This window comes from Nannospalax galili, unplaced genomic scaffold (assembly GCF_000622305.1).
Source record: "Nannospalax galili isolate Female #2095 unplaced genomic scaffold, S.galili_v1.0 scaffold930, whole genome shotgun sequence".
In the NCBI taxonomy this organism is placed as follows: Eukaryota; Metazoa; Chordata; class Mammalia; order Rodentia; family Spalacidae; genus Nannospalax; species Nannospalax galili.
The window spans coordinates 951,129-963,993 of NW_008329328.1; the positions used below are offsets into that span (position 1 = coordinate 951,129).

General features: G+C 41.2%; 1 protein-coding gene across 1 annotated transcript in view; it reads right to left on the reverse strand.

Moving 5' to 3' along the window:
- Lrrc1 (leucine rich repeat containing 1) overlaps positions 1–12,865 on the reverse strand; it is a 145,903-nt gene that overhangs the window by 18,213 nt on the left and 114,825 nt on the right. The window contains exons 5-10 of the mRNA XM_008836528.3: positions 8,017–8,073; positions 7,770–7,833; positions 7,341–7,415; positions 4,219–4,363; positions 1,995–2,113; positions 497–580 (exon numbers count right to left, since the gene is read on the reverse strand). Of these exons, the coding sequence (XP_008834750.1) occupies positions 497–580; positions 1,995–2,113; positions 4,219–4,363; positions 7,341–7,415; positions 7,770–7,833; positions 8,017–8,073 (544 nt within the window). The remainder of the gene's footprint in view (positions 1–496; positions 581–1,994; positions 2,114–4,218; positions 4,364–7,340; positions 7,416–7,769; positions 7,834–8,016; positions 8,074–12,865) is intronic.

Here is a 12,865-nt window from a genome sequence, read left to right on the forward strand (position 1 = left end):
GGAGGAAGAGGGAGGAGGAGGAGGAAAAGGAGGAGGTAGCAGCCGCAGAGGCTATTGGCCTCTCCCTGTTTTTGGCCTTTGTGAAGGATTCTCATCTCGGGCATGAACACGACCTGGTATAAATCTCTCCCAGGAAACAGGGCTGCATGAAGATCCGACTTTATAAGCACAATGGCTTATGGTTAAACACAACAGTTAAATCCCAAAACACCCACATCCTCTGGCAAACTCCAAAATTACCCATTACCGTCAACAGGTCATTCTCTGTACAACAGACTGTCATGTCCTTCTAGTGAAGTCCTAGCAACATACCATACTCAACTCTCTCTAATGTTACTGACAATCATTCTTCCATCAGTTCTTCCAACCAGGTTTATGCTCATACCTTAAAAATGCACTTCTAAACATTAAAAATATCTTTGGCATGTTTTGTCCTTTATATGTCATCATTATTTCTTTATAATGATCACCATATTATTTCTTTAACAACACATACCTCTTTCGGTAAAGACACTAATTTATTTCTGTCTGCATTCAAGTTGCTCAACTTCTTAAGTTTTCCAATGCTCTTAGGTAAAGTCTGTTAAAATAATATTTTTGTTACAATAATATTTTTGTTATAGATTTATCACAAGCTTTTAACATGGCTGTTTAGATAAAAGCAGTTATTTACAAGGATGCAAGAGTATCAGAAAAAAAACAAACAAACAATACTTTTTCCTCAATACCAGATATTTCAATTGATCACTTTGGGGGAATTTAATTAAGCACTCTGAATTTCTGTTGACATCGCAGTAGCATGAAGGAAATGAGATCAAGGCAGGGACAGGAAACATTTAACATTTCCTCCATTTAAGAAAGTGAGGATTTATATGCTCAAGGTTCATCCCTGCCTGCCTACGTATCAGAAAACTACAGTAAGTTGGTGGCTTTGATGACTGTTGAGCCAGAGTGCTGCACAGGTGCTGTGTGGCCAGGGGAGCAGGAAGACCCGGGTGGGGCTGGACAAGGTGTGCAGAGCCTTCTAGGAGCAGGCTGGGCTCACATGGGGTCTCTGGCATGACAGTAGTGACTAAAGCTGTAGCTGTTAGGCTTAGTGTTTGTAAGTCTCAAACCACAGCTAAGCCAGGTCTGGGAGCTTCTAGTACACTGCCAGAGGATGGCTGAGGCAGGATGCCACTGTCCCCTTGCCCCTCAGTCTGATTTCTCGTTCTTCTCAGGCTGTCTTTCCCTGCTCAGTCTACCTAAAGAACACTCTTTTACTTAACAATATAAAAGAAAGTGGAAGGGGGGGGTGAGGGGTAAAAAGAAAAGTGCCAAAATGAAGACAATAAAAATTTTTAAAAAGCCCAGAATGCTCGCCTTTTAAAAAGGAGAGGAGGAAGCTTTCCTAGGAACGCAAACTGAAGACAAGGCGGTGGGTACAAGACAACTCAAGTGATAGGTAAGGAGATAAAGAGAGGTCAGGCCAGGTGAAGCAAGCAAGTAGCAGGAAGAGGACACAGCTGAGACTGGCCACTGCCCTGCCTTTGCCCTGGGCAGGGTGAGGGAGCCGGGTCTAAGTGTGGCCCTGGCCAGCCACGCCTTGTTTTTCAGGGGAAGATAGAAGTAGCCTTGTTCAAAGCTAACCAGACTCCATTCTGCAGCTCCCAATATGGAGCAGACTGAACACCAATTCCCCCAAGGCTTTCCCATTTCCTCTCCTGCTCAAAACACTCAGGAGAAGTCAGAGGAACCCTCGAACAGTATATGTCCACTGTGGCCTCAACGGCCTCAGCGATGCCAACACATCAAGCTTCTAGCCAGGTCTCACTGGGGACCTCTGGGAGGTTATCAGGTCAGTGCCTTTACTGCCAGCACCAGCACACAAGCCCTGACAGTGGACCCTTAAACACTCCTTTGCTTCTCTAGGCAAAGTTGACCTTCATGTCCCACACTGTAGGTATGTAGAATCTGCTGTCATAAGTCTTCATCACAACACAAAGGACACTCACCAGAAGATGATTTTCAGTAAGAACTAACTCTGTGAGATTTTCACAGTCCCCAATGGATTCAGGCAAGTGTGTGAGTCTGTTCTGATCCACCTTCAAGATTGACAGCTTCTTTAGTTTTCCTACAAAAGTGTCATTTAAAATCATTAGTCATCATTGTTTTCCTAATCAGCCCTTGTTACTTCCTATCAGTTGTTCTCTTGTTTTAAATAATTACTTAATTTTTTTCTTCACCTAGCTTTTCAAATTAAAACTACATCCATTACTTTCATTTAAATTGCTAAAAGTTGAGAGCTAGAGTAATTTGTTCAGAACATCAAAAAGTCACTAATTAGAAACAAATCATTTTAAAAGCCTCCCTAAAAATACCATGTCAAAGCCAGAAAATTTAATGAAGAACAAATAGTTGTCTCTTGATGGTGTTTTTAAGAGCAGGAGTTGTTTTGTACATGGAAGAGAACTTCATCTTACCCAGAGTCATCCTTACTAAAAGACAAAAAAGACAAAAAACAAAACAAAACAAAAAAACAGCTTACTAAGTCACCTGTGAATGAAATGACTTGATGAAGACCCTACAGAGAAGTGGTTTACGTATGCAGAACTAGGCAGCTCTGAAAAGCCATATTAACAACTGAGTCTAGGTCACTCTGAGCAGAAAGTCTTGACCTACTGGTGATGCCCACAGTACTCTGGAAAAAAAGAGTAAGACTAATGGCTCCTCCAAATCCCCACTGAAAAGAAGGAAAAAACTCAGATTCTTGCTTTCAGCTGAAGTCAGGGAAACAAACAGGGCAGGCACCCTTCAGTGTCTGCTGAGAGCCTAGCAAAGACACTTTCCTATCAAATCAGAAGGCCGCCTCCACACAAACAGAAAGCAGCAAGAGTCTGGGGAGAGTGAAATGGAGAAAGAACTTTTTGGCCCTGGGTACAGTCATGGAGCAAGGAAGGACTCATCAATTCTCATGCCCTTATTCAGCATAATCAATAATCTACTAACATAGTTGCAGGGTTTCTACATGCCCTTAGCTGTCTGGAGACATTAGCATGCTCCACAGGAACAGTTGAGCTTAAAACATGATTTTCTTTAACCAGATTCCCAGCAAGTTTTACAGCCTTTCCTTGAATACATCTGGTGGTGGGCATTTGTTTCTAAGAAACACAAAGTAATTACTAACAATTATCTTTATTTTTAAAGCTCCTCTAATGAAATTGAGATCTGATATCTGTTTCACTTTGCCCATTTGAACTAAATGGTGCGATGACCCCTCACAGACAGCCCTTCAATTCCTGTGGCAGGCGGCTCCCAGCACTGCCTTTTCCTATCCAAGTGGCAAAACACATCCAGGTTCTTCAATACTTTCAGATGCTAGGATTCTAATGAATACTTCTATAAAGTCAAGATTTGTACCAGTTTTTCAACTGATACTAATCAAAACACAGTATGTACATTTCTACTGAGTTACCATTTCTCTTTGACTAAAAAGGAAGGGGCCCTCTGTCACACAGCTTCTCCTCCTATTGAAAATCTTTCAAAAACGTCCTTTGCTGTTTTGAGAAAAGGTGAGGGCAGCAATCCTATGACAATCTCTGGTGAAGCTTCTTTCTTACCAGCTCTACATAGCACAGCTCTAACGGAGCTGCCAGAGCATGTCTATTTCTGTGTGTTTATTTCCCACACTGGTCTAAGTTCCTTTATAGGAAAGGAAATACCTGCATTAATTTTAAAGGAAATAGTAAGGAAAGGTTAAAAGACTATTCCCAATATTTTAGAAAAAGTTCAGCTCAATTGCTTTTCCTTTAATGCCCCTCCCAACATTCATATAAGGGGACCGAGTTCCAACATGAACCTGAGTTCTAACAATGTTCAATTACTTTCTCATAAACTATTTAGGATGCTGCGTTAGGGATGTCTTCGTAAGCATCTGTTTGTTTAATCACATATTATTTGGGCTAATCATTACTGACGTAACTGAGAGATGGCAAAAGTAGATATGAATCAATACTTAAAAGTAACATCAGTTATAGATTCCACCAAACCAGGATAGGCCAGAGTAGTTTAAAACTTAGATTGTATTAAATAATCTTTGATTTCCTTCTTTAAAAACAGGCAACAAGGAGCCACATTCCCAGCACTTGCCAGGGGTGACAAAAGAACGAGTGTGTTCCAGACGTCGGGATGACAGTAGGCAGATAGGCAGAGCCGCATCAGGTACTCTCCAGTACTCACCGATGCCATCTGGAATTGTTTCCAGTAAGTTCTGGGAAATGACTAAATCTGTTAAAGAAGTCAGGCCACTGATTTCTTCAGGAAGTCTTTCCAACCTGTTCTCAGAGACATCTAAGCATAGCAGGCTCTTCAGATTCCCGATTTCCTGCATTAACGAATGGTATAGAAAGGGAAAGTCATGTTTAAAGTTGTCATACCACAAAGGAATTTGTTATCATGGTTTTTCACAATCAAATCCCAGTTCTGCATTAGAGAAGAGGCCAAAAGAATGTAAGAGTCAGAGAATGGGAGGAGTGATGTGAAATGTCTTTGGGACATGATGTGATACTCATGAACTACCATCAGCTGGGGCTACCTACATAAAACCTGCATAAGATCAAGGTGGTTTTAATTCCAGCAGAGATAGGGCAGGGGCTCACAAAGCCCCACCCCAAACCAAGGAGCTATTGGAAGATGATGGCTGTTAGGGTAAGGAGGGTCACTTATCTTTAGGGGTATGGCCCATGGTAGATTGTCCATGCTCTAGTGATGGCCTCACACCCATGCGCACATGGGTAACACTAATAGGAATCAGTGTGTTAAAAGAAGAGGACATAATGTTGGGAGGAGGGTCGTAGGGGGATGAGAGGAGTTAGAGGATGGGAGTAGAAGGTGGATGTAAGCAAAATACATTGCACATGTGTAGAAATTCTCAAAGAATAAAAAATACTTTAAAAACCTCAGTTCTAAGGATGCTTCTTCAGCGTGTGTGCGTGCGTGCGTGTGAATATACAAGTAAATTTCTAGAGCCCATTCCAATGAAAATGAGAAGCCGTTTGGATCACAGACATGGAGCTTGAAGGACACAACTCCTCCACCTCAGGAGATCAAGAAATGATTGTCACTTCATAGATGGAGATATGGCACCAAGAGAGAGCAAATGACTGCAAGGTCACACAGTTAGGAGGAAAGGGAGACTGGAGTCCAGTTTTCTATGCTTGGAATCAATCACTCCCAAGTATCTTCACACTGTAGGGTAACCTGGAATGTCCTCTGATAAAACACCATCTACTTTAGCTTTCCTGTGCTTGTCAGCATTAACTTCAAAGCAAGAGCTCCTCAGCAGAACTGTAACCCAGAGACCCACTGATATCCTTAACATTAAACAGAAAAGAGAAACTTACTACTCCTAGAAAGAATACTCTACTGAGGACTGGGAAAAGCTCTTCAGCAATTCTACCATTTTATTCAGCTCACCCTCATCCCCAGACTGCACATTTTCTTTCCCAGTGCTTTCTATACACCTCCCATCCTGCTTCCCCATGCTGAACTCCTTGTACTACCTCCCTACTTTGATGCTAATCTTTGTCTCCTAGAGGCCGGTCTTTTTTTTTCCTTTTGTTTTTGGATTCCTGAGATAGGCTCTGGCTAAATAGTCCTGATAAGCCTGGAACCTGCTGTGTAGGCCAGGCCGGCCTAGAACTTGCCGGGATCCTGCTGCCTCTGCCTCCCGAGTGCTAGGATGACAGCTGTAGGCCAGCAGGCCCAGCTTGCATCCCAGTCTTGACTCCTCCTTTCCAGGCTCATTCTATAAAGTATGCTTCCTAACTTCCAGCTTGAAGTCCAGTTGGTCAAATAATGTAAGCACACCACCCTTCTACCCATAAAACACAGTCTACACATGCATGCATTCCTCAGTCTGTACTTACCTTCGATAAAATCTTTCCAGTTTATTCCTGTCTGATGCCTCCTCACCTTGCCCCTGTATTTCCTGTCTCCATTTCTCACCATTGCTGAGCAGACACCTGCAGTTACTGCACTTTTCACTAACTCCTCTTAACATTTGTGTGCTTTTTCTTTACATAACCAAGGAAGACAGGAAAATAATTCTGACAGGCTTAAAGTATGCTTAGTCTTGGTTTAGTGCAAGTTTATACTATTAGGCAAATGAAGACTTTTGAATAATCATTTATAACATGACCCACTGGAGTTCTGACTCCTTTATATTTAGAATGCCCATGCCAGATTGGTCATTCATACACATCTGCATACACGTATGCTGTCACATCAGATGGCTGATTTATTATAGTCCTGATACTCCATGGTATCCCCCAACCCTAGTGTTCTCTAAGTCAGGATTTCCCATATGTTCCTAGTGAATTCCCAAGTATTAGTCAGAGGCTACCCACAAGGTATTGATCTTTCTCCCTTTCCAAAATGCATCCCAAATCTCAGAAATAGAGCCTAATTAGTTCGTTTCTTAGTTCCATTAGTCATTAGGTGGCATCATGGTAACCCTGGTGCTCTAACTGACAATTAAAATTTTACTTGAGTGCTTCCTTTCTTGTCAGACTTCCTGCCTTGATCTGGCTCTCCCCACCCACAGCTCATGGTCCTCTCACTACTGGGTCGCACAGTGAAGTGGGCAGCATCCAAACTATTTTAAAATACGAACATCCACACCATGAAACGCACAGTCCATAGACGTCAAAGAATCAAGTCTGTGCTAGAGGAAAGGGAAGAAAGGCCTGCTGTGCTGGGAAGAACGTCTTTAGGTTCGATCCACCTGAGCATGGACCTGCCTGCTGGACCCACCCTCAAGGTGACCGAGTACTCAGGAGTATGTCCCAAGCCCATTTCATTCAGAACCTTGTTTGCACTCTTAGCAACAGTAGAGACAAGTCTGAACACCAGGGCACACCAATTCAGGCCATGAGTGCTATGTAGGAAAAATAAACAAATAAGAGCTCTTAGTACTGCTTTTATATTAACTACCATGGGGCAAAACGTGCAAAGCTATCCCAAAGCACTTTGGCACATCACTGAGAGTAACAGAAATGTATACTATCAAAAACACGGGTCTTGGTAATTTATAGATCTGCTATGGGCCTCAAAGGTAAAATCAAGGACAGACGTCATGGACAAAAGGATATGTTTCCTGTCTTTAAGAGATGGTGAGCTGAGGTTTTCGATTTTCCTATGGAGAATGATGACTACTCAAGATATTTTCCCAAATGTGTTTTACCAATAATGCTTCTGGTTTTAGAGATCCATGTATAGAGGCTCCAAAGAGAAGCAGGGTGCGCACATGGTTAAGTGTTGTTGCTCTACAGTGGGGGAAACACCGTAAAACTCACATTTACCTGAGGTAATTCAGATAGCTGATTTCCATCCAACCAGAGATCCTTCAGATGTAAGAGCGCGCCAATTGATTCTGGCTGAAACAAAATGTGATGTTACAGTAGCAAGGACACAGACCTCCAGCCTCCACTAAAGGAGAAATACCCACCAGATGGGAACTGGGAGCCACAGCAGATGTTCACTGTTACTTCTCCAATATCAAGCCTCTTAAAGTGCCCCAAACTTTTCCCCAAGAATTTCAAACATCTCTACTTAATGCTCAAATCTCTAGCTCTGACTTTGCCCATACCCAATCATAATTCTTAACCAGTGCAAATTAAAACACATCGACAATGTGCCTGAATAGTATGTGAAGACACACATCCCTGCAAGACATTTCATAATCATAACTGAGGACGAAGAAATATCAACTCTCCTTGATACAGACTTACCAAATTATATATTTCATTGTTTCCTAAATCAAGTTCTTCAAGTCTCCGTAGTTGGGTAAGAGAGCTATTCAAACAATCAACAACAAAAATAATGCTTAGAGAAGGCTAAGACATGCAGAGCAATATACTATTCCTTTCTTAAACTAGTTTCTAAAAACCATGGTTCATTTGGATTTTGTGGGACACACTGCACAAAGTGACCCACTTAGTCCCTTCACACATCCCTTCTGGTTCCCCAGAGACTCACTCAGGAAGATACGTAAGAAGATTCTCTCTCAGTTCCAGTGAAGCCAGGTTATAAAGACTATAAATGAGAAGAAGAAAACTGTGTCAAGGAAATGCCTGAGGTTCTTCTGAATTTCCCTTCATCGCCCACACACTCCACAAGGAGTTATTCTTAGTAAAACCTTTCATGTCACTTCCCAAGATAAAAATACCGCCACCTCCAACCTCCATTAAATCAACATAACTTTTACTTCCTAATTTAATATAATGACATGAATAACATTAAAATAAGTATAGAGAGTTACGGCTACAGGGTACCCTCAACTATGTCATACATGAGACACATGGAAATAAGTCAGTAGCCGTTAAAAGACAATCACTCCCCAGACTAAGATAGAAGCCAAATACAGCCCTCTCATCATCAGAATGTTGGAAATGTGCTGTTGTAAGAACACTGGCCCTTTTCTTCTCAAGGAGCTTGGAGCTCTGCTTCTACTGTCAGTGGAAGATCATGCTTTTATTAGTAAGGTACCTTGAACGGGACTCATTTCCCAGCACTAAAAGGGAGGCTGAGTTGGTAAAGGCACGCACCGCCAAGCCTGAAGAGCTTAGTTTGTTCCCCAGGACCCACATGGTGGAAGGACAGAACCGACTCATGCAAAATGTCCTCTGACCTCCGCATGTGTGACCTGGCGCACCCATTCCCCAAATAAATAAATAAATGGAATTTGAAAATTAAGGTAGGATGCCTCATCCACACAGAGCACTTGATGTACTTCAGGTCATCATCCCCAGCTTAATACACTGGGGATAATGCAATGACACACCTTGCACAATACCAAATATGGGACTGATCCAATAAACTGTAGGTCCGCTGCTGCTGCTTTTACCCTGACTAACCCTGGAACGGTGCTCTCTGCAGCAGCCTCCCGCCTCTCGGATATAACTGAGTCCATCTGTAGCACTGTGGGGGTGAGACAGCTGTTCTCCCCCCATAATGATTATCTAGGTCAGCTTCTGCCAGGCGGCGACAGTGTCATATCATTAGGAGTCCACCCCTACAAATACACACACACTGCTAGCACAGCACAGATTCTGAAAAGAAGTGTCTACTCCTCAGCTCACGGGTACCTCAGCAACATGTCGACCCCAAACTCACTTTACTGATATCATCACTTCAGTAACGTCTTGATTTGGAAAAATTTTATTTCTGAGACTACAGGAGTCAGACATCATACCAACACTCTAATCCACCTTAATTCTCTACATTCTATCTTTCAAAAAAAAACAAATTCTAGGATCATATGTACCAAAAAGGTGATTTTATAACATCAGAAAGCATAAATTTAAGTAAACAGTCCTTCTGTCTATACAGATGCACATTTGTACATACACAGGCTTAACATTTGTTTGCTGAAAATATATTTTAACTACACGATGGATTGTATATATTCTGTATCTCATCCAATTAAAAAACGGAATAGTAGTTTTCATTATAAAGGCCAAAGCAAATACAGCAATTTCAAAACTACATGATTTAAGAAAACCAAAATCTGTGCTGGAGAAATGACTCAGCAGTTAGTGCACTGGCTGCTTTTGCAGAGGACCTGGGTTTGATTCCCAGCACTAACATGGTGGCCAACAACCATCTTTAACGCCAGTTCCAGGGGACTGGACGACCTCATCTGACCTCTGTGGTCATTGCATGACATGGGTGCACTTACACACACGCAGGCAATACACTCATACACATAAAATAAAATAAAAATATAAATAAGATATTTAAAGAAAGAAGAAAACCAGTCCTTGCTTATAATAAGCAATCATGGATTTAATAACAGCATTTTTTCAAATGAAATAGAGCCATTGGAAAGCTGCAGGTCCAGTTTTACTCTCTCGACCAGATGTTCATGTGAACTGTACCAGCACTGAGACAGTGAGCGGTGAGGGTTCAGCACCCAGGACCTATTTGCACAATGATAATAATTACACTTGAAGGGGAAAAGCCGATTTTTGGTGCTAAGTATTTATGTTATTCCAACCATGTTGCTTTTTTTTTTTTTTTTTTTGAGAGGTGTTAAGCCCTTATCTATTTTTACATTTAGGTTTTTTAAAAATCCTGAGTTAGATTGCCATTTTACCTGTTCAACATTCACGATGCTCATACTCACTTTGACAAACTAAGGACATCTACTGAAACAGGGAAGAGATTCCTTGGTTTGTTTATTTTTAAGAACTTTATTGGACATCAAATGTACTTTAAGATTTTTAAAAATTGTTTTTTTAAAAAAATGCAATTATGTGTATTGGGGTGTGCATGTGTGAGTGTAAGGGCTCACAGAGGCTGAGGAGGGCGTTGGATCCCCTGGAGCTGGAATTACAGCCATCTCTCCAGCTGATCAAATTCGTTTTAAATGACAGTTTTACTCAGGTTTTGGATGTATGTTGTACCAAGTTTCTGCAGCCTTGATCTGAGCATCTCCCACCTGAGCCCCAGAAGGCAGCTAGAGAGAGGGGCTGTGAGAGGCTCTGTCCACACCTCATCTCATTTAGTCCATGACGGTCTGCATGCAAGTTGGACTTTAAAACCACCTCTCATCCTCCAGTGCATACAGAAACCCATCTCCTTCATTCAACCAAGAGACACTTGCAATTAAAGTAAGACTCATATTTTAAAGTTCTCAATAATTACTGCACAAGGCATACACGGTTACCATGCACATCTAATATCCAAGCAAAAATACTGCTAAAAAACTACAGACATAAGGCAGAGTTCCCAACTTCGGCATAGCCACACCCAAAACATCTCTTAGTTTCTTTTGTTTAAGTGAGGAAAATGTGAATAGAGAGGTACTACACTCAACAGTAACAGCAACAAGAATGTAAGTGAGCTATTTTTTTAGACAGAGTCTCACCAGATTGCTCAGGATGGCTCAAAGCCTCTGCCATTCCTGCCGGAGTCTGGATCACAAGTAAAGAGCATCCCACCCAGAAGAACAATTATACTTGCAAGCTTAGAAAACTAAAAGTTAATACATACACAAAACAATGGCCTTTCTGTGGCATGGTTCCAAACTATTAAAATGATGTCAAATAAAGAAACTTGGACATTATTATCAGACTCTACAGACTCGTGATAAATGCCACTCTATGTCTGCGAGGCTCAAATCCTGGCTTGTTTGCCTGAGATACTTCATTACTGGATCTCAGTGTCCCATAAAATATATTATCTATGATGGTAATTATGGCTTAATATATTTTCCTTTCAAATAAACAGAACTAGCTTTTCAAAATCTTACTTCCTGAAAACAGCCCTTGTCTATAAGCACAGTTAGGCCCCTTAAGAGAACACGAGAGGAGTCACTGTCTGCAGGAAGCTCACAGAAGTCGTGCCCCCATTGAAATCACCAGAGAGGACAGATCCATGAAGGTGAGTTGCTGGCAGGCCATTTTTAACCTAACATACATTGTCTAGAACCAGAGTCATAAAACAAGGGATGGAAAACAATGCAAAGGCTTTGGCTAAAGGCTCCCTCCTCCTGTCTGAGCCTAAGCTTTAGAGTATGATCTGGACAAGCCACTATCAGTCAGAGCATAAGAGGCAGACTTGAAACCATGGGACTGATTCTTACAGCATCTTCTCTTGGGCCATGATAGACAAAAGCCCAGGGCCTTACCAACCCAATGTGGAACATGACTCTCCAGACTGCTGTAATAACAGTGGACATAGCATAGGACCTGTGTAAGTGAAATCAGAGCCGAGACATTGACACAGAAACGAACAACCTCTTTCTTCATCATAAATAACATTAGGACTGTTATATAACTCATATAACATTAGTCTGTTCCCATCAAGGCAGCACATTCAATTCATTTCAAATACCTTTTCACCTCCTATAGGACCTAACAATGGATGAGCAGCTAGCTGTGAGGTGTTGCCAGACTGGGGAGGGATCTTAACCAAATTCTCTGAACCTCAGAGACTAAATCACTAGGCCAGGAGAGAAGACACAACCAACATGTATCTATCTATTACTTCAGTTAAAGACATAAAAAAGCATGGAGAATTTTAAATAATTTTACAAATGTTATAAAAAATTAGACACTTAAGATACAGTATGAAATTTATCAGTCTTCAATAATCCTACTACTAATGACACTGGCAATTTTCTATAATGGCATATTGTTATAACTTCTTTAGAAGAACTAACAATATAGAGAAAAAGCTAAGGCATGGAGATAGAACTTGAACAAGGTCTCACATAACTGGTGAGTGGAAAGGCCCAGATTCACCAGAAATCTGCATTCCAACTACTTTGGAATGTTACATCTCACTTTGGACTTTGCAAGTTAACTTTGTGAACTGTATAGTTACACATCCTTTTAGAACCATATATTTACCACAAAGTTTTCCTTCTATACTTATGGCCTACCAATCCATCCTCATGTGAGATTAACTTTTAAAAGACTATAAATATTTAACTAGAATTTCCCTTTATGCAAAGACAAGCAGGTATGAATACAAAGTCTTTTAAAAATTATTTATTTTTTAAATTTATGTTTATGTGTGTGCGCCTACATGAGTTTATGTGCATCATGTATGTGCAGGTGCCCACAAAGGCCAGAGGAGGGTGTCAAATCCCTTAGAACTAGACTTCCACAGTTTTGAGCTGCTTGGTGTGGGTGCTGGGAACTGAAGTCAGGTCCTCTGGGAGAGCAGAAAGCATTCTTAACCACTAACCCATCTCTTCAGCTCCCAGTCTGTTTTCTTTCTTTAACTAGAATGGGCACATTCTACATACATGTACTGCATTGCTTTCTTTGATGAACAGATTTTCATCTCCTTTTTTACCTTGTACATACTGGTACTT